Below are 26,288 nucleotides of genomic sequence, written 5' to 3'. Positions count from 1 at the left end.
GAGCAAAATAATGACTTATGAATTGTATTTAAGAACATAATTTAGGGCCCGGAGAGATAGCACAGCGGCGTTTGCCTTGTAAGCAGCCGATCCAGGACCAAAGGTGGTTGGTTCGAATCCCGGTGTCCCATATGGGTGTGGCCCCCCCCAAAAAGAACATAATTGAATGATTAGTTATTAAATTATTACAATTTGAAAAAGTCCAAACTTAGTACCCAAGTGTTAAAAATAAGATTAATCAAATTGGAATGTGGGAGTTTGGATCACACCCAGCAGTTTTCAGGGCTTATCCCTCGATCCCTGCTCAGAGATCACTTCTGGGAACTTTATGTGGTACTGTGGATCAAACTTGGGGTTAGCCTCATGCAAAACCAGCACATTATCCACTGCACTATCATTCCAGCCCCTAATTAAAATTATAATCTACAGATATTCTTTTTCTTTTACTCTTTCTTTCTTTCTTTCTTTCTTTCTTTCTTTCTTTCTTTCTTTCTTTCTTTCTTTCTTTCTTTCTTTCTTTCTTTCTTTCTTTCTTTCTTTCTTTTCTTTTCTTTCTTTCTTTCTTTTTTTTTTTGGGGGGGGCCACACCCGGTGACGCTCAGGGGTTACTCCTGGCTATGCGCTCAGAAGTTGCTCCTGGCGCTCAGAAGTTGCTCCTGGCTTCTTGGGGGACCATATGGGATGCCGGGGGATCGAACCGCGGTCCGTCCCCCGGCCTTTCTTTCTTCTTTCTTTCTTTCTTTCTTTCTTTCTTTCTTTCTTTCTTTCTTTCTTTCTTTCTTTCTTTCTTTCTTTCTTTCTTTCTTTCTTTCTTTCTTTCTTCCTTCCTTCCTTCCTTCCTTCCTTCCTTCCTTCCTTCCTTCTTTCTTCTTTCTTTCTTTCTTTCTTTCTTTCTTTCTTTCTTTCTTTCTTTCTTTCTTTCTTTCTTTCTTTCTTTCTTTCTTTCTTTCTTTCTTTCTTCTTCTTTTTCTTTCTTTCTTTCTTTCTTTCTTTCTTTCTTTCTTTCTTCCTTCCTTCCTTCCTTCCTCCCTCCCTCCCTCCCTCCCTCCCTCCCTCCCTCCCTCCCTCCCTCCCTCCTTTCTTTCTTTCTTTCCTTTCTTTCTTTCTTTCTTTCTTTCTTTCTTTCTTTCTTTCTTTCTTTCTTTCTTTCTTTCTTTCTTTCTTTCTTTCTTCCTTCCTTCCTTCCTTCCTTCCTCCTTCCTTCCTTCCTTCCTTCTCTCTCTCTCCCTCCCTCCCTCCCTTCCTTCCTTCCTTCTTTCTTTCTTTCCTTTCTTTCTTTCTTTCTTCCTTCTTTCTTTCTTTCTTTCTTTCTTTCTTTCTTTCTTTCTTCCTTCCTTCCTTCCTCCTTCCTTCCTTCCTTCCCTCTCTCTCTCTCCCCCTCCCTCCCTCCCTCCCTTCCTTCCTTCCTTCTTTCTTTCTTTCCTTTCTTTCTTTCTTTCTTCCTTCTTTCTTTCTTTCTTTCTTTCTTCCTTCCTTCCTTCCTTCCTTCCTTCCTTCCTTCCTTCCTCCCTCCTTCCCTTCCCTTCCCTTCCCTTCTTCCCTTCCCTTCCCTTCCCTTTCCCTTCCCTTCCCTTCCCTTCCTTTCCCTTTCCCTTTCCCTTCCCTTCCCTTTCCCTTTCTTTCTTTCTTTCTTTCTTTCTTTCTTTCTTTCTTTCTTTCTTTCTTTCTTTCTTTCTCTTTCTCTCTCTTCTTTCTTTCTTTCTTTCTCTCTCTCTTTCTTTCTCTCTTTCTTTCTTTCTTTCTTCCTTCCTTCCTTCCTTCCTTCCTTCCTTCCTCCCTCCTTCCCTTCCCTTCCCTTCTTCCCTTCCCTTCCCTTCCCTTCCCTTCCCTTCCCTTCCCTTCCCTTCTTCCCTTCCCTTCCCTTCCCTTCCCTTCCCTTCCCTTCCCTTCCTTTCCCTTTCCCTGTCCCTTTCCCTTTCCCTTTCCCTTCCCTTTCCCTTTCTTTCTTTCTTTCTTTCTTTCTTTCTTTCTTTCTTTCTTTCTTTCTTTCTTTCTTTCTTTCTTTCTTTCTTTCTTTCTTTCTTTCTTTTTTTGGTTTTTGGGTCACACCTGGAGGTGCTCAGGAGTTACTCCTGGCTCTGTGCTCAGAAGTCACTCCTGATAGGCTTGGGGAACCATATGGGATGCCGGGATTCGAATCGGGGTCCAGCCTATGTTGGCCACAAGCAAGGCAAATGCCTTACTGTTGTGCTATTGCTTCAGCCCCCAGATATTCTCTTTTGTTTTGTTTTGTATTGTTTTGCTTGTTTTGGGGCCACATAGGTAACACTCAGGGATTAATCCTAGCTCTGCGCTCAGAAATCGCTCCTGGCTTGGAGGACCATATGGGACACCTGGGAATGGAACCTGAGTCCGTCCTGAGTCAGCAGCGTGCAAGGCAAACACCCTACCGCTGCGCCATCTCTCTGGCCACAATCTACAAATATTCTATCATTCATATGGGATGCCAGTGATTGAACACTAGTATCTCTTGTATCTTTCCAGTTCCCTTCCCTACTTCCCCCGACCCCTAGTTTTTGGGCCAAATACTCCTGGCTCTGCACTTAGGGATCACTCCTGGCAGAGGTCAGGGGACCACATGAGGTATTTCTAATCAAACCCAGACTGGATGTGTAAGAGGCAAATTCCCTGCACACTGTGCTATCTCTCCAGTTCACCTTCTCTTCCATTTTAAAATATGGCTATGTCATAAATAAAATTAGGTGGGTAAAGCTGGTACATTTATTTTACTTACTGTATTGACTCACTTTATATTTTTAAAATGTATCCTAAAAATTATAATAATATTTTTCTTTTGTTTTGGGGTCACACCCAGCAATGCTTAGGGTTAATCCTGGAGCTACACTCATAAATTACTCTTGGTAGGCTCCAGAGACTATATGGGTTGCCATGGATTGAACTCAGGTCAGCCACATGCAAGGGAAATGCCCTACCCACTATGCTATTGCTCTGGTCCAAATAATATTTTTTTTTTTTTTTTTTTTTTTTTTTGGTTTTTGGGTCACACCCGGCTGTGCTCAGGAGTTACTCCTGGCTGTCTGCTCAGAAATAGCTCCTGGCAGGCACGGGGGACCATATGGGACACCGGGATTCGAACCAACTACCTTTGGTCCTGGATGGGCTGCTTGCAAGGCAAACACCGCTGTGCTATCTCTCCGGGCCCCAAATAATATTTTTTAAAGAGGAACAGAAACAAAATCCACAGGGCTTGATAACCTTTGCTATTGAAATGCTCCATTTTTTTTTTCTGTGCTATTGACATAGCTAGCAAAGAGAATTTAACTTTGACCTTGTTATAGATAAACAAAGTTCACTAAATACAAATTACAAATGTTGGGGCCAGAGAGATAGCATGGAGGTAGGGCATTTGTCTTGCATGCAAAAGGATGGTCTTTCAAATTCCAGCATTCCATATGGTCCTCCAAGCCTGCCAGGAGCAATTTCTGAGCGGAGAGCCAGGAGTAACCCAGAGCGCTGCCAGGTGTGACTCAAAAACAAAAACAAAAAAAGAACAACAACAACAAAAAATTAAAATTACGAGGTGGTCCCGGATCGGCTGCTTGCAAGGCAAAAGCCGCTGTGCTATCTCTCTGGGCCCATAAGACATTATTAAGACAAAATAAAATCAAAAAACAAAATAATCTTACCAGAAGATAAATAGAAATTACTATATATTGTATTCAGAATAATTTACATAAGACTATCAAACTAATCCAGATTTTACAAATTCTAATCTCCAGCAAAAAAAATTAATTTTTAGAAAAGAACTAAGATCATCATAAAAATCTCTGATTTGGGGGTTGGAGAAAAAGTACAGCATGTAGGGCACTTGTCAACCCTGGTTCCATCCCTGGTATCCCATATGATTCCCCAAACCTGCTAAAGAGGAATCCCTGAGCACAGAGCCAGGAGTATATTCCCGAGCACACCCATGGGTGGCCCCAACACAAAACAAAACAAAAATAATAAAATAATTTCTACACTTCCTGCAGAAGTTAACAGAGAAACATAGGAAAGATGAACTTAACATTTAGTTTAGCACTCTTGTTAAAATGAAGTTTGATTAAGATAAACTTGGATTAAATCCTAGCAAATATAATAAATAATCTAGATATGCACATTATAATTTCTTTGTTCCTTAAAGCAAAATAGCTAATTTGCCTTATAATAATATCAAATTAAAGTTGCTCTAAATGTTTTTATTTTTCTTGGAATTATGCTTCAGTACCTTTTTCATTTCCTCTACATATGCAATCATGGCCTCCTCTTTGGTCATATCACCCAATGAACTCCAAGCGTCCCTAGAAATAAAAATATATAAATAACAATAAATATTTATTTTTATGTTATTTATACCTGATTTTCTTTTTTTTTTTTTTTTTTTTTTTGGTTTTTGGGCCACACCCGGTAATGCTCAGGGGTTACTCCTGGCTATGTGCTCAGAAGTTGCTCCTGGCTTGGGGGACCATATGGGACACCGGGGGATCGAACCGTGGTCCGTCCAAGGCTAGCGCAAGCAAGGCAGGCACCTTACCTTTAGCGCCACCGCCCGGTCCCTATACCTGATTTTCAATTGCTCAAAACACAATTTACATGCTATGGGGCCATTAATTTTAAAAGGCTCTACTTACTATGTTTTCAAATCTTTTTTTAAACTTTATTTATTTATTAATTGATTGATTGGTTGTTGGGCCATACTCCAGGGTCACTCCTGGCTCTGCACTCAGAAATGGCCCCTGTAGGCTCAAGGACCATATGGGTGCCAGAAATCCAACCGGGTCCCTCCCGGGTTGGCCGCATGCAAAGCAAATGCCCTACCACTGTGCTATCTCTCCAGCCCCAATTTTAAAATCTTTTTAAATACACAACTTCAAAAGGGGCCAGAGAGTGGGGCTGGAGCAATAGCACAGCAGGTAGGGCGTTTGCCTTGAGTGTGGCCAACCCAGATTCAATCCCAGCCTCTCATAAGGTTCCCCAACTCTGCCAGAAGTCTGTGACTTCTGAGCACAGGCCAGAGGTAACCCCTGAGTGTCGCTGGTTGTGGCCTCTAAATTAAAAACAAAAATGTGGGGCAGAAAGACAGGTTAGGTCACTATATAGGGCATATAAGCATCAAACCAGGATGCATCCTTGGCACTTGTTATGCCCTGCAGGCACTATGAGTAACTCCTGAGTGCAGAGCAAGAGTTAGCGATGAGCACTGTCAGATGTGGTCCCCAAAAAACAAATAATTAAACAAATAAATATACCAACTTAAAGAAAGACATCACAGTGAATAAATGGGAAAATTTAATATTATTTAAAATGGTATGGGGCTAGAGAGTTAGCGCAAAGGGCTGAGTGTGTGCTTTATAATGTAGGCCGCCAAGGTTTATTCACAAATATCTGCTAAGACTCTATAAAAATTTTTTGTTGTTGTTTATTTGGGGTCACAACCAGTTCTGCTCAGGATTTAATCCCTTTTCCTTGTATACAGAATATGTTCAACAAATGATTTGTTTTTGCTTTAACTTCTTATATATCATCCATTTAACCAATAAACTTTTTGATCTTTGCTTGTTTTGGGTTTTACTTTATGGGCCATACTGAGTGGTGCTCAGAGCTTAATCCTGGCTCTGAGCTCAGGAGTCACCCCTTATGGGCAGGGTGTAGTGTGGGTGCATCCATATTGGGTGCTAGAGAACGAACCCAGATAGAATATGTGCAAAGCAAAAGCCTTACACACGATCTACTATTTCCCTGATCCTAAAAGTTTGCATATTGGGCCCGGAGAGCTAGCACAGCGGTGTTTGCCTTGCAAGCAGCCGATCCAGGACCAAAGGTGGTTGGTTCGAATCATGGTGTCCCATATAGTCCCCCGTGCCTACCAGGAGCTATTTCTGAGCAGACAGCCAGGAGTAAACCCTGAGCACTGCCGGGTGTGGGCCCCCCCCCCAAAAAAAAAGTTTGCATATCATTATAAAGAAAAGTAGCAGGGCCGGAGAGATAGCACAGCGGTAGGGCATTTGCCTTGCAGGTGGCAGACCCAGGAGAGACCCAGTTCAATTCCCAGCACCCCATATGGGCCTCCAGCCTACCAGGGGCGATTTTTGAGTGCAGAGCCAGGAGTAATCCCAAGAATCAATCAATCAATTAATAAAGTTTAAAGAAAAAAGAAATCGGGCCCGGAGAGATAGCACAGTGGCGTTTGCCTTGCAAGCAGCCGATCCAGGACCAAAGGTGGTTGGTTCGAATCCCGGTGTCCCATATGGTCCCCCGTGCCTGCCAGGAGCTATTTCTGAGCAGACAGCCAGGAGTAACCCCTGAGCAACGCCGGGTATGGCCCAAAAACCAAAAAAAAAAAAAAAAAAAGAAATCTGTGACATATGCGAAGTCTTCAACAGTATTTGAGGGTTGGGGTGGGAGGTTTGATTTCCACACCTGATAGCACTCAGAACATATTCCTGGCTCTGTGCTCAGAGTGTTCATGAGACCATACGTAGTGCCTGAGATTAAACCAGGGTCTGCTACAGGGAGGCAGGTGCTTTAAGCCCTGTTCTGTCTCTTCAGCCCTTCAAAAGTATTTTAAAACATCAAATGTTAGTTAGTTAATTGGAAAAATGGGATAAGTATCTGTAGATACTTTGATTTGTTTAATTATATTAGAAATAAAAAAATATTGGAGGGCCACACATGATATTGCTCAGGGCTTAATCCTAACTCTACTGAGATTATTCCTTGGCAGGGCTCAGGACATCAAACCTGAGAGACAAGTGTCCTTTCTACCTGCTGTACTATTGCTCTGGACCACCCCACACCCCAATTTTTTTTTTAATTTTCCTCACTTCTTCAAGAACTTCATTTTTGTATGAAGTTGTATTAAGACGATATGGAGAATAAATATTGTATGCAGTATCGAGAACACTTTATATATGAAATACACAATCACAGAAGCCTCACAGAATTATGCCATTAAACAAAAATTCTTTCAGAGATCACTGTATAAAATTACCATTTATATCTTCCAATCGGATCCCAGAATCCAGGCCTTGTGAGTTTACAGGGTCCTTCTGTGGCTTGCTTATAAAAGCTATAAAACTTAAGCATCATTTCATTTGTTGGTTGGAATGAACCTATTGGAAACATGCAATAAATACAGATCAGTTGATGATACATTTGAGCTAAAGATATCAACTAGACAAAGGAAACATTAGATGTTTTATTAGTACTTCAGAAATTATTTCTGGGGCCAAAGAGAGAGCATGGAGGAAGGGCATTTGCCTTGCAATGCAGAAGGACAGTGGTTCGAATCCCAGCATCCCATATGGTCCCCTGAGCCTGCCAGGAATGATTTCTGAGCATAGAACCAGGAGTAACCCCTGAGTGCAGCCGGGTATGACCCAAAAAAAAAAAAAAAAAAAAAAAGAATACAATTTTCTTTTGATCAAATTCCAATTTGTCAATTGATAAATCTGGCTAAAAGTTAATCACTGTGTACTTTAATAGAGAAAGAACCCAAAATAAAATATATTTTTCAGGGCCAGGAGATAATGTAGGTCACTTGCCTTAGATGCAGCTCACCAAGCTACAATCCCCCCATATGGTCCCCCAGGCAGAAAGTTATTCCCCAGAAGTAATTCCTTTTTGTGTGTGTGTGGTTTTGGGGTCACACCCGGCAGTGCTCAGGGGTTATTCCAGGCTCCAGGCTCAGAAATTGCTCCTGGCAGGCACGGGGGACCATATGGAACACCGGGATTCGAACTGATGACCTCCTGCATGAAAGGCAAATGCCTTACCTCCATGCTATCTCTCCGGCCCCTTCCCCAGAAGTAATTCCTAAATGTAGAGGCAGGAGTAACCTCTGCTACATGTGCCCCCCCCCTCAAAAAAATAAATAAAACTTCACATTTCAGTACATATTAATTTTTTTTTTTTTTTGGTTTTTGGGTCACACCAGGCAGCGCTCAGGGGATACTCCTGGCTCTACACTCAGAAATCACTCCTGGCAGGCTTGGGGAACTATATGGGATGCCGGGTTTCAAACCACCGTCCTTCTGAAAGCAAGGCAAATGCCCTACCTCCCTGCTATCTCTCTGGACCTATGCATATCACTTTTACACCAAATTAGTAATAAAATTTAGAACCACAGAAAAGATACTTAATTGTATACATTACATAATAAACCATATGTAGTAATCAAAAGCTATTTTATAAATCGAAAATTACGACAGAGACAAGCTAAGAGCTGGTGTTTCAGGCTTGACCAGGAATTCCAAAGTCACAATAATAATTATAACATGAGCTAATTTAGGAGTATTTGTCAGATGAAATATTTCAGTGATACAGTTCTTATTTATATAGCAGAGAAACATGGAGAAAATAGTTGTTTACTTAAAATAAACCTAAATTGGTAAAACTGAAAATCAGATTTAAAAGTGAGGCTACAGAGGTCTGAGCCATAGCACAACGGGTAGGGCATTTGCCTTGCTTGCAGCAGATCCAGGTTTAATCACAGGTAACCTATATGGTCCCCCAAACCTGCTAGGAGTGATTTCTGAGCACAGAGTGAGGAATAATCCCTAGCGCTGCTGGGAGTGGCCCAAAAACAAAAACAAAAAAATAAAACAAAAAAAAATGTGGGGCTAGAGGAGCTAGAGTGTTAGCACAGCAGGTAGGATTTGCCTTGCATGTGGCCATCCCTGATTCAATAACCCCATCTCAGATGGTTCCCTGAGCCTGTCAGGAGTCATTACTGAGTACAGAGCCAGGAATATTCCTGAGTGCCACCAGGTATAGCCCAAAATACAAAAAATGGGGCAGGAGCAATAGCGGTAGGGTGTTTACCTTGTATGCGGCTGACCCAGGATAGACCTGGGTTCAATCCCTGGCATCCCCTCAAATCCCCTGAGCCAGGAGCAATTTCTGAGTGCATAACCAGGAGTAGACCCTGAACATCACAGTATGTGCCCCCCCCCCAAAACTTTTTGATTAAAATAATAAAAGTGGAGCTAGAAAGATAATACAGTGGGCTAGGCCTTTGACTTGCACAAAACTGACTGCGGTTTGATCCCTGGCTTCTGTTTTTTTACCCCAGCCCACTAGGAATTATCCCTGAGCACAGAGGCAGGAATAAGCCTTGAATACTATTGGGTATGGCTCAAAAAGATTTTTAAAAAATTTGTTTTTTAAGTTGATTGGTTAAAGACAACGATACATAGAAAGTTACAGCAGGCTGGTCCGATGGCAGTGGTTTATCAGAACTTATTAACGTTAGTATCACAAAAGTTGGTATATAACCCCCCACTGCTCAATTTGACTGGCTTAAAAACAAAGAAAGTTACAGCAAAAGCTGAAAACATTTATTGAACAAATTCTGTCTGTATACAAGGCAAAGGGTAAAGTATAACCTCTGTCTTCAAATTGCTCATGCAACTCTAAAGACCAAGAGACTGTCAAATAGATAATAATAGGAAGCCTGAAGTAAAAATTAAGCAAGAACAAAAATCTATTATCTTCCTCATTACAAAACAGTCCTAGGCAGACCAAGCAATATCAAAGTTCATTGTAACTATGCTTCTGCATCAATATCAATTTAGTTTCAGGAAAAACGGTAGACCGAATTGCTCAATATAGGTGTCACTTGGTAGGGAAACTTGTTTCGAGGGGCACAAAAAGTACAGGCCTGGTCATCTCCAGAACTACTCCTATTGGTGCTAAGGGGACCAGATGCAGTGCGGGGATCAAACCAGGGCCACCACAAGCAAGGCATACACCTTCACTCCTGTACTATCTTTCCAGCCTTTGCAGATTACCTTAATCTTGAAATACTTTCTTAAATAATATATAAACCTGAATAGCCTTTTCATTACATGGGTTTCTTAGGTATTTAAAAATGTCAAAAATGGGGCCCGGAGAGATAGTACAGCGGTGTTTGCCTTGCAAGCAGCCGATACAGAACCTAAGGTAGTTGGTTCGAATCCTGGTGTCCCATAGCTATTTCTGAGCACCCCTGAGCACCGCCGAGTGTGGCCCAAAAACAAAAACAAAAAACAAACCAAAAAAAAAGTCAAAAATGATAGTAAACTGGGCCTGAGAGATAGCATGAAGGTAAGGCATTTGCCTTGCATGCAAAAGGATGGTGGTTCAAATCCTGGCATTCCATATGGTCCCCTGAGCCTGCCAGGAGTGATTTCTGAGCATAGAGCCAGGAGTGACCCCAAAACAAAAAGCAAACCAACAAACAAAATGATAGTAAACTGGCTAGATACATAGTAAAAAGTCTAAATAAAATAGACTTGAGAGACAAGTCTGTCAAGTTTAAAAAAAAAAACAACTAAAAATGTTTAGTATACAAAAGAAGATGAACATATAACACATAAAATTCTTTTTTGTGTGTGTGTGGTTTTTGGGTCACACCCAGCAGTGCTCAGGGGTTATTCCTGGCTCCAGGCTCAGAAATTGCTCCTGGCAGGCACGGGGGGGGGGGGGGGGGGGGTGCATCTCGGATGCCAAGATTCGAACCGATGACCTCCTGCATGAAAGGCAAACGCCTTACCTCCATGCTATCTCTCCAGCCCCACATAAAATTCTTAAAAATGGTGTTTTCTATGACTTCACTAAAGAGGGCATTAAAAAATCAGTACCGGGCCCGGAGAGATAGCACAGCGGCCTTTGCCTTGCAAGCAGCCGATCCAGGACCAAAGGTGGTTGGTTCGAATCCCGGGGTCCCATATGGTCCCCTGTGCCTGCCAGGAGCTATTTCTGAGCAGACAGTCAGGAGTAACCCCTAAGCACCGCTGGGTGTGGCCCAAACCCCCCCCCCAAAAAAAAAATCAGTACCAGGGCCTGGATCTAGCTGCAGAGCAGAGTACTCAGAGATCCCGGGCTGTGTCTCCATCACTCCGTGTTCCCCGACATGTGGCCTAGTGGCCCTCAAGCACTTTTGCAAGAGTGGCCAGGTGTGTCCTCGACCTCATAACAAATCACCAATTAAATAGATTCCAATATTATTTCTTGACATTTTGTTAATCTGCTCTTATCTGTGAATCCCCTCTATGTCCTCTAATTCCGTGTTTGAAATTAAACTGGAACACTTTTGGGGAGAGAGGGAATGTACAACAAGAAGGGCATTTGGCCTTTCATGAGGCCAACCAGGGTTCAATTCCCAGCATCTCATATGGTCCGTCCAGTTCCACCAGGAGTGATTCCTGGGTGCAGAGTCAGGACAAGCATCTAAGCATTAGCAGGTGTGATGCAAAAACAAAAATAAAACCAGACAAAATGGAATGCTTTTATGCATACTGGTTTTTAAAAGCTTTATAATCTGCACTCAAAAGATTTTTACTGAATGGGGTTGAAAAATCATCACTTAATCTCATTATTTTTTGTTATTGTTTGGTGGCCACACCAAGCTATGTGGTTGGGGCTTACTGTGGATTCATTACTCAGAGATCCCTCCTGGTGGAGTTTGGAGATCAAACTGATCAAACTCAGGTCAGATGCGCGATTCTACCTACTATACTATTTTCCAAGCCCTAATCTCATTATTTAGTCAAATTATTATTAATAGGGCCCGGAGAGATAGCACAGCGGCATTTGCCTTGCAAGCAGTCGATCCAGGACCAAAGGTGGTTGGTTCGAATCCTGGTGTCCCATATGGTCCCTGTGCCTGCCAGGAGCTATTTCTGAGCAGAGCCAGGAGTAACCCCTGAGCACCGCCGGGTGTGGCCCAAAAACAAAAACAAAAAACCAAAAAGAATAAGATTAGTGCCATTCAGTTAATTTTACATTCAGTTAATTTTACATGGCAACACAAAAATAATACTTAAGAGAATAATTCAAAAAAACATATCTTGGGGGCTTACAGGATAATAGAAAGGTTAAGGCCTTGCATGTAGCCAACCAGTGTACCATCCCCAGCACTCCATCTGAGTCCCAGAGCACTGCCAGGAGTGACATCTGAACACAAAGAAAGGAGTAAGCTTTGAGTACTACAGAGGTGTGGTACAAGACCCAAATTCAAACAAAACCACAAACATATTTATTGTGAAAAATAATTCAATGTAGAGAAATTAAAGAGAAAAATAAAAGCAACCCTCTTCAAAGAAAAAAAATTGAATAATTGCTTTAAACATTGGTCAAAAATATAAAATGAAAAGTTTCTAAATTTCTGCAAACCCCTAACAGGACAACGGACAAAGAAGACCACAGCTAACACATCGTACTAGAATTGCTGAAGCTGAAGCTACAGAAAAACGGGGATTCAAAAGTAGCTACACAAATGACACATTCAATATGAGAACTCCTTACTTTTTTCCTGAGCTGCAAATTGAGTCCACTACGAATATTACAATGAAAACACCGGTTTTAAAACAGCCGCCTTAAAGAAGTGCATGCCTCTATTTAGGAAAATCAAAGAAACCTATTTATTTTTTTCTTAACAAATGAAATCATGGTTCTTCAGGCTGTAGCTCTTCACAAATCAAAAAGTTTTCACAAGCCTGGAATAAGCAGACTTTATTATGAGTTATGCAGCATCAGGCATTCCCAGCCCGGATTTATTGTCAACCTCCACAAATGCAAATCTGCAGTCACTGGTGACAAGACTTTGTTCTGAACAATACAATACAGATCAGAGATTTGTCTCTGGCTTTTGACACATCAGCAGGTAAGCGACCCCATTGGGCCCTGCCCTTGAATGGCATTCCATAAGAAAGGCAGAAAAGAAATAGGTTTTGCTGTTGTTTCCCAAGCCAGACCAGAATCAGGAAGGTTAGAAAGAAGTGAAGCTCAGAAGAAACTGGGCTCCCAGGCCGCTTGGCCCCAAAGGCTGCAATTCTGCAGCCAGGGAAGGGTGGGTGGGGGTGTCCCAGACACCTACCATTTTTCGGCAAACTCTGGATCACCTTGACCGCTGCCTCGAACCTGGTTTCGTGCACAGACCTGGTGTCCGCCATCTCCAGCTGCCAGCGCCGGCCCTGGGGCCAAGGTCTGTCGGCTGCAATCAGGCAGCGGCAGCAGCAACAGCCGCCGCACCAGCTTTCCCAGGAGCCTGCATGAAACTGGAACGGGGAGCGCAGCCGCGGATCAGCATGCCCATGGGGAGGAGGAGGCCCCTGGAGCGCAGATGGTCAGCTCCCGGCTGCCCTGCCCTCTAAGCAGGCCACTCGGACGGGGTGGCCCGACGCCTTCCTCCTCCTCCTCCTCCTCCCCGGGGCGGGACCAAGCAAGCCCTGGAGGCCTCCAGTACTCACCGAGAGGAAGAGCATCTCTAGCAACCGGCCCAGGGGTTCAGGCCACCACCGGGGGTCGCCGAGCTGTGGTCCCACCCGCCTGCCCCAGGCCGAGGAGCGGCCACACCCCCCATCGCCAAGGGGTCGGTCTGTCTTCGCCAGCCCCACGCCCCGCCCCGGAGCTGCCCGCCGGAGGACCCACTATCTTGCTATCTGCCAGTCGCAGCCTGGTAGAAAAACTCCACCCACCAGCCTTGCACCCCGCGAAGCATCACGCCTTGGGGTCCAGGGAAAGAAGGAAAGACATGAGATGGGCCTGGGGGCGACCTGTGCAAGCCTCCCCCCCTGTCCCGTTCCCCTTTTTACAGGGCCTCTAGGATGCACAGCACGCAATTCCTGCTCCCAGCCTGTTTTGCACATGCCTGGTCCAGTGTGCTGGCCAGAGCAGGGCCATAAGCAGAGCAAGCGCAGGATCCCAGGTAGAGATGCTGCAATGCAAAGCAGCATGCATCGGTTCCGCAGAGTAAAAGAAAAGACTCTTGAGGAGTTCCTTAGCAAATCCTGCAGGTGCATTGAAGGTTTGAGTTTAAGGTTTGCATTTAAGTTTTAAGTTTAAGGTTTGCATTTAAGGTTTGAGTTCAGTGATGAGACAGCAACTAGGGGCTAACGGCACATAGGCTTGCTACTTGCCAAGCGAGAGTAATTTCTGTCACTTAAGTCCCTGACCCAGGGCATGTTCTTTAACCTTCCCTGGTTTCTTCTCCACCCTCTGTATTTGCTCTACTGGATGGAAAGGATCAGGGATGTTCATGGAGGTGCTTAGGCCCACAGATGTTTCGTAGCTTTTATCCCCCAAACCCAAGAGGCTCTAGCAACAACCATTGGAGAGGGCAGGTCTACCTCTACTATAAAGTCTGGGTCAGGGAGTTGAGTGAGGCGATGGGCGGTCACCTTTCCTTGCCTCACCCCAATATCAAGCCCAAAGGAGCAGTTTGAGCTCAGTTCCAGTCAGATTTCACAAGAATTGGGGGGGTGGGGTGCAGAGATAGCACAGAGGTAGGGCATTTGCCTTGCATGCAGAAGGTCAGTGGTTCGAATCCCAGCATCCCATATGGTTCCCCTGTGCCTGCAGGAGCGATTACTGAGTGTAGAGCCAGGAATAACCCCTGAGTACTGCCGAGTGTGACACCCCCCCATATAGGGGGGACAAAGGAGCCAAAACCAGTCCTGAGTCTACTTAGGTGGCCCAGGTGCCTTCACCTTCCTAACCCTAAGCCCCAAGTCCTCAAACATCAGTTAGCAGGAGGCCCTCAGGCCCACCTTGGGGGTATGGCAATGGGTGGTGAGGATGGTCCAGGGCCCCGAAATTCTATTCTAAAGTTGCCAGGTGGGTTTCTGTCCGTTCGGGAAAGGTTAGGAAGGTTATTCGAACGAATCTAAAAGCGGACTCTAAGTGACTCTTCCTCCCCTTGGAGCAGCAGTGCCAGGATTTATTTACCTTCGCATTGCCAGGCAAGGCCTGTCCGGAACCGTCCCCGACGCCTGCCCCGCGGGCTTGTGGGAAATGTAGTTCGCAGCCCCGGCACTTCCGTACTCCTGCGGCCCTCTGCAGCTGTTTGGTGCCTTCCACCTAGTCTGGTCCGGTTTCCTCCCTGGTGACTTCTCCGGATCTGGGGACGGAAATCTTTCCTGGGACCGGAGCGATAGCACAGCGGTCAGGGCGTTTGCCTTGCAAGTGGCCGACCCAATTCTATTCTAGACATCCCTTATGAGTGCCCCCAAGCCTGCCAGGAGCAATTCCTGAGCACAGAGCTAGGAGTAACTTCTGAGCACTGAGCTAGGAGTAACCCCTGAGTGCAGCCGGGTATGGCCCAAAAGCCAAAAAGAAAAAGAAATCTCTTTCCCGTTGTATCTTATACTGTGCAATACTGTACTTATACTGAAATACTTATACTATGAAATACTTATAATGAAGTGAGACTGCAAGTCCAAAGGAGTGTCATGATGGTGCAGTATTTGAATCCGACAACTGAGATTTCACGCTTTGTTCCTGATGTATGTCAATGAAAGCAGAGTGTGGTTCGAGGAATAAATATTACCAATTTGTAGAGTGTCTGGAATTTGCCACGAGTGTGCAGCTGATATACAAAACCCCTATAGAGTGCTCACCAAGTAGGAAATTGAGACTCAAAATCCCACAAATTAGCACAGCAACCAGGACAATAAAAACAACAAAGCAATAATTTGCTCTGACTCTTGGATTTTTTTAAGGGGGGGGGCGGTCACATCCGAAAGCGCTCAGGGGTTACTCCTGACTCTATCTTCAGAAATCGCTCCTGGCAGCTCGGGGGACCATATGGGATGCCGGGATTCAAACCACCGACCTTCTGCATGCAAGGCAAACGATTTACCTTCATGCTATCTCTCCAGCCCCCTGACTCTTGGATTTTTACAGGAAACTAAGTGATAGGGAAAACTTGGAGTTATGGAAATACTCTGTTTCTTGAATTAGTACACATTGTTACCCTGAGTAGTTCAGTATTGACAGTTGAAGACGTGCATAAGATTTTCTATTTTTTTGGGCCCGGAGAGATAGCACATCGGCGTTTGCCTTGCAAGCAGCCGATCCAGGACCAAAGGTGGCTGGTTCGAATCCGGTGTCCCATATGGTCCCCCGTGCCTGCCAGGAGCTATTTCTGAGCAGACAGCCAGGAGTAACCCCTGAGCACCGCCGGGTGTGGCCCAAAAACCAAAAAAAAAAAAAAAAAAAAAAGATTTTCTATTTTTTTATTCTTTGTGCATGTTATCCCACAATTGAATTAAGAATAATGCCTGTTCTAATTTACTCAAAGTAGGAAGACTGTATGTGTTCCCATATACTGCTTTCTCCACTCTTCTTGCTTTTTTATTATATCCTTTTCAATTCCAGTCTACTCAGACGCTCACTTAAAAAATGGTATGGAGGGGCCGGAGAAATAGCATGGAGGTAAGGCACTTGTCTTGCATGCAGAAGGTCGGTGGTTCAAATCCTGAAATCCCATATGGTTCCCCGAACTGCCAGGAGCGATTTCTGAGCCTAGAACTAGGAGTAACCCCTGAGCACTGCCAGGTGTAACCCAAAAAACAAAGAAAAAAAAGAAAATGGTATGGAGGTTTATTTCAATATGAGACTTTATTTTAATAATTTTATGTATAATACTCATTAATATATGTTGGTCTTTAACAAAAATGCCACTCTTTCATATAGCTGTGTGAAATATACTTTTTTTTTTTTTTTTTTGGTTTTTAGGCCACACCCGGCAGTGCTCAGGGTTACTCCTGGCTGTCTGCTCAGAAATAGCTCCTGGCAGGCATGGGAGACCATACGGGACACCGGGATTCAAACCAACCACCTTTGGTCCTGGATCGGCTGCTTGCAAGGCAAATGCCGCTGTGCTATCTCTCCGGGCCCAAGAAATATACTTTCATTTAGATTTGGTAAGGCCAGCTGAAACATAAGAAAGGTCAATATGGGCCCGGAGACATAGCACAGTGGCGTTTGCCTTGCAAGCAACCGATTCAGGACCAAAGGTGGTTGGTTCGAATCCCGGTGTCCCGTATGGTCCCCCGTGCCTGCCAGGAGCTATTTCTGAGCAGACAGCCAGGAGTAACCCCTGAGCAACACTGGGTGTGGCCCAAAAACCAAAAAAAAAAAAAAAAAAAAAGATCAATATAATAGATTGAATTAGTGCCCAAACAATGTACATTTCAATGACATGAAACCTAACTTTAATTCTAAAAATATATGTCTCAGGGGACACTATCTAATGCCTTTTTTTTTTTTTTTTTTTTTTTTTTGGTTTTTGGGCCACACCCGGCAGTGCTCAGGGGTTACTCCTGGCTGTCTGCTCAGAAATAGCTCCTGGCAGGCTTGGGGGACCATATGGGACACCGGGATTCGAACCAACCACCTTTGGTCCTGGATCGGCTGTTTGCAAGGCAAACGCCGCTGTGCTATCTCTCCGGGCCCTATCTAATGCCTTTTACTATTTCCAGTACAAAGACTAATTTGAAGCATCCCATTTTTGGTTTATTTTGGGGCCACATCTGGCTGTGCTCAAGGGTTACTCCTGGGGTTACTCAGGAATTATCCCCAATCAAAGAGATGCATGAGGGATAATATGGGATCCTGGGGATCGTACCTGGTTTGTGCAAGGCAAATGCCCTACCCAACTGTATTATTGTTCCAACCACTGAAGCTTCTCTATAAATAAATAAATAAATAAATAAATAAGGTGTAATCTGCTTGAATGATTTTAAGGCTTACATGGTTTGATAGAGGTATATATTATTACAATGGAAATTATACTGTCATGTACGTTTACATGTAATACATGAGAGGTTATTTAATTTATTTATTTATTTTAGTTTTGGGGTCACACCCGGCGGCGGCACTCAGGGTTTTTTCCTGACTCTGCACTCAGAAATTGCTCCTGGCAGGCACGGGGGACCATATGGGACGCTGGGATTCAAACCACTGTCCGTCCTGGATCAGCTGCTTGCAAGGCAAATGCCTTACCACTGTGCTATCTCTGGACCCTACATGAGAGGTTTTTTTTGTTGTTGTTTCTATAAAAGAGGTTTTTATTATTTTATTTTATTTTTATTTTTTTTTATTTTTGGTTTTTGGGCCACACCCTGTGACACTCAGGGGTTACTCCTGGCTATGCGCTCAGAAGTTGCTCCTGGCTTCTTGGGGGACCATATGGGACGCCGGGGGATCGAACCGTGGTCCGTCCTAGGCTAGCGCAGGCAAGGCAGGCACCTTACCTCCAGCGCCACCGCCCGGCCCCTATTTTATTTTATTTTGTTTTTGTTTTTTGGGGCCACACCAGTTGACGCTCTGGGGTTACTCCTGACTATGCGCTCAGAAATTGCTCCTGGTTTGGGGGGACCATATGGGACGCCGGGGAATTGAACCTCGGTCGTCTTTAAGACTAGCACTTGCAAGGCAGACGCCTTACCTCTAGCGTCACTGCTCCGACACTATAAAAGAGGTTTTTTGACCACACCTGGACTATGCTTAGGACTTCTGACTGTTCCCAGGGAGAAGCATATGTGGTGCTTGTGATCTGTTGGTAAGTGGAGACTTACAGGTTGGTCTTATGCAAGGAAAATACCTTAACCCCTGTACTAGCTCCCTTGGCCCCAAATAAGATCTGTAGACCCACTCCTGAACCAGTGAGTGACTTCTTGAAGTAGATATTAATTAGTATAGCATGATCTCTCCAAATTGAGCACCCAGGACCCAAGATCTGCTGAGAATGGCTTTGGGGCCCAAACACTGTATGACCCCTGAAAAAAGCCCAAAATATACTCCCAAAAGTACATGACTATAAGGAAGGCATCATGGTAAATTTCATGATTTTATTTATTTATTTATTTATTTTGGTTTTTGGGCTACACCCAGCGGTGCTCAGGGGTTACTCCTGGCTGTCTGCTCAGAAATAGCTCCTGGCAGGCACAGGGGACCATATGGGACACCAGGATTCGAACCAACCACCTTTGGTCCTGGATCAGCTGCTTGCAAGGCAAACACCGCTGTGCTATCTCTCCGGGCTCAAATTTCATGATTTTAAGTAACTTAAGTAGGGCTGGAGGGATAGTACAGAAAGTAAGTTACTTGCCTTGCACGTGGCTGACACAGTAAATCCTCCATGACTAGCAGTGATCCCTTAGCAGTGCTTCTCAATTATTTTCTGTCATGCCCCCCTAGGAAGAAGAGAACATTTTCACGCGGGACTGTAAATAGTATCTTTATTAAAAAAAGACTTTAACCTGCAAAAAATATATATATATAATAATTTAAGCTGATTTTTTTTTTTTTTTTTTGGTTTTTGGTTTTTGGGCCACACCCGGCGGTGCTCAGGGGATACTCCTGCTGTCTGCTGAGAAATAGCTCCTGGCAGGCACGGGGGACCATATGGGACACCGGGATTCGAACCAACCACCTTCGGTCCTGGATCGGCTGCTTGCAAGGCAAACACCGCTGTGCTATCTCTCTGGGCCCAATTTAAGCTGATTTTTTAAATCAGAATTAATGTCTGGACTAATGGCTACAATGAGCACGTTTTAAATGCATAGCTTTTTGAAGCAGGGTTTGAAGCAGGACACAGCAACTCTCAGCTCCAGAGACATACAGAGACATAAACACGGGGCTTAGCTTGTTATGACAGTGTTTGCCGAGGTCAAACGCGCCCCCCTTTACGGATCGCGGGGTGCCCCACTATTTGAGAAGCACTGAGTCAGGAGTAAACTCTAATCACTGCCAGGTGTGGCCCAACCCCACCCCCCAAAATAAACCCTTAAATAACAAGATAGGAGAGGTTACTTAATGGTAAAGTATGGTGGGTAGCTGTGATTGGGTTCTTGGCAATGTCTGCAGGGCACTGCTGTTTTGATGTCTGGTGTCACAACCACATGATCTTCTACGAACCCAGTGTGTGTATTGGGGTGGGGGTATAATGAAAATAAGTAACACCGTGAATGGTGCCTAAGAGCAGGGCCACACCTGCCAGAACTGGGAGGTCAATGCAGTGCTGGAATTCAAGCTCATGGCCTAGTGTCTGTGCTCCTCACTCCCTGGCAACTGGGAAGAATTTATACTGGTGAAGATTTACCATTTTTTAAATAATTTTTTGACCAAAGTGAATTACTAATCTTTCACAGTAATATTTTAAGTACATAGTGACATTGAATCAGGAGCATACCCACCACCAGTGTTGTCCTCCCTCCAACCCTGTTCCCAGCATACATCCCAGATTCCCCTTCCTTGCTGCCCCCACCCCCACAGGCGGCTAGTATAAGTAGTCTCCTCTGCTTCTAGCTTACTGTAGATTGGGTATCGATTCTGTTGTAATTGGTTTTGGATTTGGTGTTTAAATCTGACCATTTTTTTTTTTATCTACTCAATGTTCATACGACTGTTTGGTCTTGGTACCATCCATTATTTCCCCCTCAATTTATGAGGCAGAACAAGATGATTCAAGTTATGTGGTTCTGTTTGAAGGGAAAAAAAGGGGGGGGGGACAAAAATCAAACAAACAAAAAACTGGGAGGAGTCCATCTAGAGGTTATAAATATCTATTTAAGAGAAGAAAGGAGAAAAGGAAGAAAAACATAACAAAAAGAAAAAAATACAAAAAAAAAAGACAAACAAGAAAAACAACAAAACAAAACAAAGCTACAATGACAAAAAAATCAAACAAAAACCTGAAAAGCACCACAGCAATAAAGACAAGAACCAAACAATAACTATGATCCCAAAATAAAAACAAAACAAAAACAAAACAAAAATGATGTGTTTTCTTCAGATAGCATAGAGGTAAGGCATTTGCCTTGCATGCAGAAGGTCCATGGTTCAAATCCCGGCATCCCATATGTTCCCCTGAGCTGCCAAGAGCGATATCTGAGCATAGAGGTAAGGCATTTGCCTTGCATGCAGAAGGTCGGTGGTTCAAATCCCAGCATCCCATATGTTCCCCTGAGCTGACAGGAGCAATATCTGAGCATAGAGCCAGGAATAACCCCTGAGCGCTGCAGGGTGTGACCCAAAAACCAAAAACCAAAACCGAAAAAGAAAAAAAAGGGGGGGGGGGGAAATTCCCTTGGCTAAGAGATGCAGGGTTTCTCTGCCCTTGAAGCATACTGTCATGGAAATAACTATAGGCTCTATACATGCTCTTTTTCCCTCCCCTAGGTCTTTCATTTGGGGAGGGAGTTTTGGGTCACACCCAGCAGCACACAGGGGTTACTTCTAGCTCTATGCTCAGAAACCGCTCCTGGCAGGCTCGGGGAACCATATGGGATGCTGGGATTCAAATCATCAAACTTTGGCATGCAAGGAAAACACCCTACCTCCATGCTATCTCTCCGGCTCTCCCCTAGGTCTTTTTACGGTGTCAGGAATCTTTCTGCTCGGTCATGAATGATAAAATCAGGCCTCTGTAACTAGAGATCTTGGTATTTTCACAGGTTGTAGGATAAAGCCTAGGATAGAGTCTTTCTGTATGTACAGTTCTAGAAGTTCTGTTCCATCACTGTTGTCTTAATCAGTCTTCTGGAATTGGTGGTCTTGGTTTTTGCACTGATCCTAGGACAAAGCCCAAGATAGTCTTTCATTATGTTTCCAGAAGTTCTGCTCAGTTGCAGTTATCTCAGTCAGACCTCTGGAATTAGAGATCTTGGTGGTTGTACAGATTGTAGGCCAAAGCCTAGGCTAGGGTCTTTTTTATATCCCAGGATAAGTTCTTCCCAGTCACAGTTGTTCACAGTCAGTCTTGTGTAGTTAGCAATCTTGGCTTTTGCACAGATCAAAGGATGACGTGTCTTCTTATTTCATCTTATCGTTAGATGATGAAATAAGGCAACCTGCTCTTAGATCAAGTTGTTGCCTTTTCCTCATTGTCAGGATGTCATATCAAAACTGGCGCATGTTGGTGTCAGAGCACTGTTAAGAATGTCCCAGAGGGGGCCCAGAGAGATAGCATAGCGGTGTTTGCCTTGCAAGCAGCTGATCCAGGACAAAAGGTGATTGGTTCGAATCCTGGTGTCCCATATGGTCCCCCGTGCCTGCCAGGAGCTATTTCTGAACAGACAGCCAGGAGTAACCCCTGAGCACTGCCGTGTGTGGCCCAAAAACAAAAACAAAGGGCCCGGAGAGATAGCACAGCGGCGTTTGCCTTGCAAGCAGCCGATCCAGGACCAAAAGGTGGTTGGTTCGAATCCCGGTGTCCCATATGGTCCCCCGTGCCTGCCAGGAGCTATTTCTGAGCAGACAGCCAGGAGTAACCCCTGAGCACTGCCGGGTGTGGCCCAAAAACCAAAAAAAAAAAAAACCAAAAAAACCAAACAAACAAACAAACAAACAAACAAAAAAAAAAAAAAAAAAAAGAATGTCCCAGAGGGAGTTCAGTTTCTGGAACTGTTGCAGAGAACTGTGGAAGATTTACCTTTTTAGCATTTAACTGGCATTCCTCTTTCTTCATAATCTCCCCTTTCCTTTAAACATATAATTTTACAATATGTTTATCTTATGGTGGTGCTCAGGGACTATTTCCAGTAGAGTTTGGGAGTCTGTGTAGTGACAGAGATAGAAACTGTCTCTCTTGCATGTAAAGCATGACTTCAGTTCTTTGTGCAAACTCCTCTGCCTCAGGCCATTGCGTTTTATTCTCATCCTTCAAGAAGAGATGTTGAAAAAGAAAGAGATATAGAAGATATCACACTTCATATGGCCAAAGGCATGAGTTGGACCAGAGAGGTAATGCAGAGTCATGGCGCTTGTCTTGCAGTTTGGCTTACTCTGGTTCAATCCCCCACATCATGTATAGTCTCCTCATTGCACAAGTCCAAAACTCCTCATACATACATATGCCCCCTAAAAAATGGCATGGAACAATTAAAGAAGTTTTCATTTAATAAAATCTTTATTTAAACAGCGTGATTACAAACATGACTGTATTTGGATTTCAGTAACGAAAAGAACATCCCCCTTCACCAGTGCAACATTCCCTCTACCAATGCCCCATCTTCCTCCTCCCTCAACCCCTGCCTGTACTTGAGACAGGCATTCTACTTCTCTCACTCATTAAGATTGTCATGATAGGGGCCCGGAGAGATAGCACAGCGGCATTTGCCTAGCAAGCAGCCGATCCAGGACCAAAGGTGGTTGGTTCGAATCCCAGTGTCCCATATGGTCCCCCGTGCCTGCCAGGAGCTATTTCTGAGCAGACAGCCAGGAGTAACCCCTGAGCACCGCCGGGTGTGGCCCAAAAAACAAACAAAACAAACGAACAGAAAAAGATTAATGGTGAGGGTGTGCTGCGTCCTCCACACTAAGAACTAACAGCAAGATGGGACCCAACATGTGACACACGGGTCCCCCACTCGCTGGCCCGTGCAGTTGTTTCCCAGGGATGGGAGACGGGAGGACACAGCCTGGGGTATGGCGGGACTGCGCGCTCGGAGATCTCTCCTCAGAGGTCCCTCCTCAGAAGCAGCAGAACAAAATCCAAACTTGTGGCAAAGAGCCACAGTGTACAAAATAATGATAAGAGGCAAAGGGTCACATTCATTTTGGCCGGGAGCCACCCCTGACTAGCTCTGGCAATCTGCTTTACATGTGACAGCCCCAAATTCCAATCCCAGCAACTGATTCCAACCCTGACCACTGCTTGGATAGACTGAGCACAAAACTGGGAGTTACTCCTAAGCATCACAAGATATGGCCCAAAACACAATAAAGAAAAAAGAATAAGGAACCAGAGAGATAATACAGGAAGGACAGAGTGCTTGACTTGTACATAGCCTCTCTGGGTTAGGTTCCGTGGAATCACATATGATTTCCTGAGCACCACTCAGGAGGGATTATTGAATACAGATCCAGGAATAACACCTGAGCACTGATAGTTTCAAGACAAAACAAAACAAGTTTATTTAATTAATATTTTTCTTGTTTTTTTTTTTTTTTTTTGGCCATACCTAGCAGTACTCAGGGGTTCCTCTGGCTCTGCACTCAGGATATCCTTGGTAGTTCTCAGGGGACTATATAAAATGTCAGGGATTGAAACCTGGTTGGTCACCTATAAGGTAAATCTGCTGTAGAATTTCTCCAGCTCTAAGAAAAAAAAATTTTTTTTTTTTTTGGTTTTTGGGCTACACCCAGCAGGGCTCAGGGGTTACTCCTGGTTGTCTGCTCAGAAATAGCTCCTGGCAGGCACGAGGGACCATATGGGACACCGGGATTCGAACCAACCACCTTTGGTCCTGGATTGGCTGATTGCAAGGCAAATGCCCCTGTGCTATCTCTCTGGGCCCGAAAAAAAATTAATAAAGGCAAACAACTCGCATGAAACAGAAGAAAAGTAAATGGCAAAAAATGACTAAGAAATTATTTTAAAAAATGGGGCTGGAGAGATAGCATGGAGGCAGGGTGTTGCCTTGCATGAAGAAGGACAGTGGTTTGAATCCCGGCATCCCATATGGTCCTCTGAGCCTGCCAGGGGCGATTTCTGAGCATAGATCCAGGAGTAACCCCTGAGCTCTGCTGGGTGTGACCCAAAAACAAAAAAAACAACAAAAAAAAAAAAGAAAGAAAATATATTGATTTTAATTTGTTAGCTCTATTAATAGCTTTTATGTCAGATAATGAAATGTTGGAAAGAATATGACTATATGGAGCTCCAATACATTCCTGATGAAAATGTAAATTTGTCCGAATCCTATTAAGTAGCGATAACTTTTTTTTTTTTTTGGTTTTTGGGCCACACCCGGCGGTGCTCAGGGGTTACTCCTGGCTGTCTGCTCAGAAATAGCTCCTGGCAGGCACGGGGGACCATATGGGACACGGATTCGAACCAAACACCTTTGGTCCTGGATCGGCTGCTTGCTAGGCAAATGCCGCTGTGCTATCTCTCCAGGCCCTGTAGGGATAACTTTAACATTGTTTCCTAAGTATGCATGTACACGTACCCAATAATGAATAATTTCCCTCTATCATTTAGTGTAGAGGAAAATCATAAATATGTGTCATGGAGGCAACTGTAAGAATCTTCAAGAAAGGGGCCAGAGTGGTAGCACAGAGGTAGAGCATTTGCCTTGCATGTAGCAAGAATGGATCCGATTTGTTCCTGGGCATCCCATATAGTCTTTCGAACCAGGAATGATTTCTGAGCACAGAGCCAGGAGTAAACCCTGAGCACTGCTGGGTGTGGTTCCAAAATAACAACAACAAGAAAAACAAAAACAAAAAAGAATAAGAATTATATACCCAAGAAAGGGGCCATAAGACAGTGGATTTGCCTTGCATGTGCGGATTTGCCTTGTATGCAGCTGATTTGGCTAAATCTCCAGCATCCTATAGGATCTCCAAGCACCACCAGGGATGACCTTTGAGTGCAGAGCCAGGAGTAAACCCCTGAACACTGCTAGGTTTGTGCCAAAACTCAAATAAATAAATAAATAAATAAATAAATAAATAAAAGAATATTCGAGAGGGCTAAAGTGATAGCATTGCGGGTAGGGTGCCGCCCTAATCGGACTAATTTCTGAGTGTAGAGCCAGGAATAATCTCAGCATCGCCAAGTGTTGCCCCAAGAAAAATTAAAAAAAAAAAAAAGAACATCCAAGATAAAATTGATTGTAATACTAAATACTTTATTTATTTATTTATTTATTTATTTATTTATTTATTTATTTATTTATTTTGGTTTTTGGGTCACACCTGGCAGCGCTCAGGGGTTACTCCTGGCTCTATGTTCAGAAATCACTCCTGGCAGGCTCGGGGGATTATATGGGATTCTGGGATTCGAACCACCGTCCTTCTGCATGCAAGGCTAATGCCCTACCTCCATGCTATCTCTCTGGCCCCAATACTGAATAATTTGAAATAAAGTATTTTCAAATGGAAAATACATGACGAAACGTAGAACATTTAAATAATGAAAAACTATAGCAATGAGGGCCCGGAGAAAAGCAATGAAAAGGAATAGATGATAAACTAGACGACATGACTCAATAACAATGGCAGGTAAAAATTAAATTTACAATTACAAAACCAAAATAAAACTAAAGATTATTTATGCAATGAGTATAATTTTTTTTTCGGGCCACATCCAGCAGCTCTCAGAGGTTACACCTGGCTTTGTTCTCAGAAATCGCTCCTGGGGGCTGGAGAGATAGCATAACAGTATGGCGTTTGCCCTGCATGCGGCTGACCCAGGACGGACCCGGGTTCGATTCCCAGCATCTCTTATAGTCTTATAGGCAGGAGTGACTTCTGAGCGCAGGGCCTGGAGTAACCCCTGAGCCTCACCCGGTGTGGCCCCCCAAAACCCAAAAAAAGCAATAAAAGAAAAAAATAAAATAAATTGCTCCTGGTCGGGGGACCATATGATTTGCCAGGAATTGAACTCGGGTCAGTCCTGGGCTGGCCGCGTGCAAGGCAAATGCCCAACCGCTGTGCCATCACTCCGAGCCCTGAGTACAATTATTTTTAAACTATCTTTATTAAGGTGTCAGTATTTACAATAATGTTAA

At 44.0% G+C, this 26,288-nt stretch overlaps 1 protein-coding gene across 2 annotated transcripts in view; it reads right to left on the bottom strand.

The window, feature by feature from the left end:
• ACBD5 (acyl-CoA binding domain containing 5) overlaps window positions 1–13,327 on the bottom strand; it is a 44,295-nt gene extending 30,968 nt beyond the window's left edge. For both annotated transcript variants that reach the window (XM_049777779.1, XM_049777780.1), the window contains exons 1-4: window positions 13,233–13,327; window positions 12,860–13,040; window positions 6,992–7,112; window positions 4,229–4,301 (exon numbers count right to left, since the gene is read on the bottom strand). In XM_049777779.1, coding sequence (XP_049633736.1) covers window positions 4,229–4,301; window positions 6,992–7,112; window positions 12,860–13,040; window positions 13,233–13,247 — 390 coding nt within the window. In that variant the 5' untranslated portion in view covers window positions 13,248–13,327. The remainder of the gene's footprint in view (window positions 1–4,228; window positions 4,302–6,991; window positions 7,113–12,859; window positions 13,041–13,232) is intronic.
• Window positions 13,328–26,288: the final 12,961 nt, after the last annotated feature.

The sequence above is a fragment of the Suncus etruscus genome, chromosome 7 (genome assembly GCF_024139225.1).
Source record: "Suncus etruscus isolate mSunEtr1 chromosome 7, mSunEtr1.pri.cur, whole genome shotgun sequence".
In the NCBI taxonomy this organism is placed as follows: Eukaryota; Metazoa; Chordata; class Mammalia; order Eulipotyphla; family Soricidae; genus Suncus; species Suncus etruscus.
The sequence above is the reverse complement of the archived record's forward strand: the minus strand, read 5'-3'. Positions and strand labels throughout refer to the sequence as shown.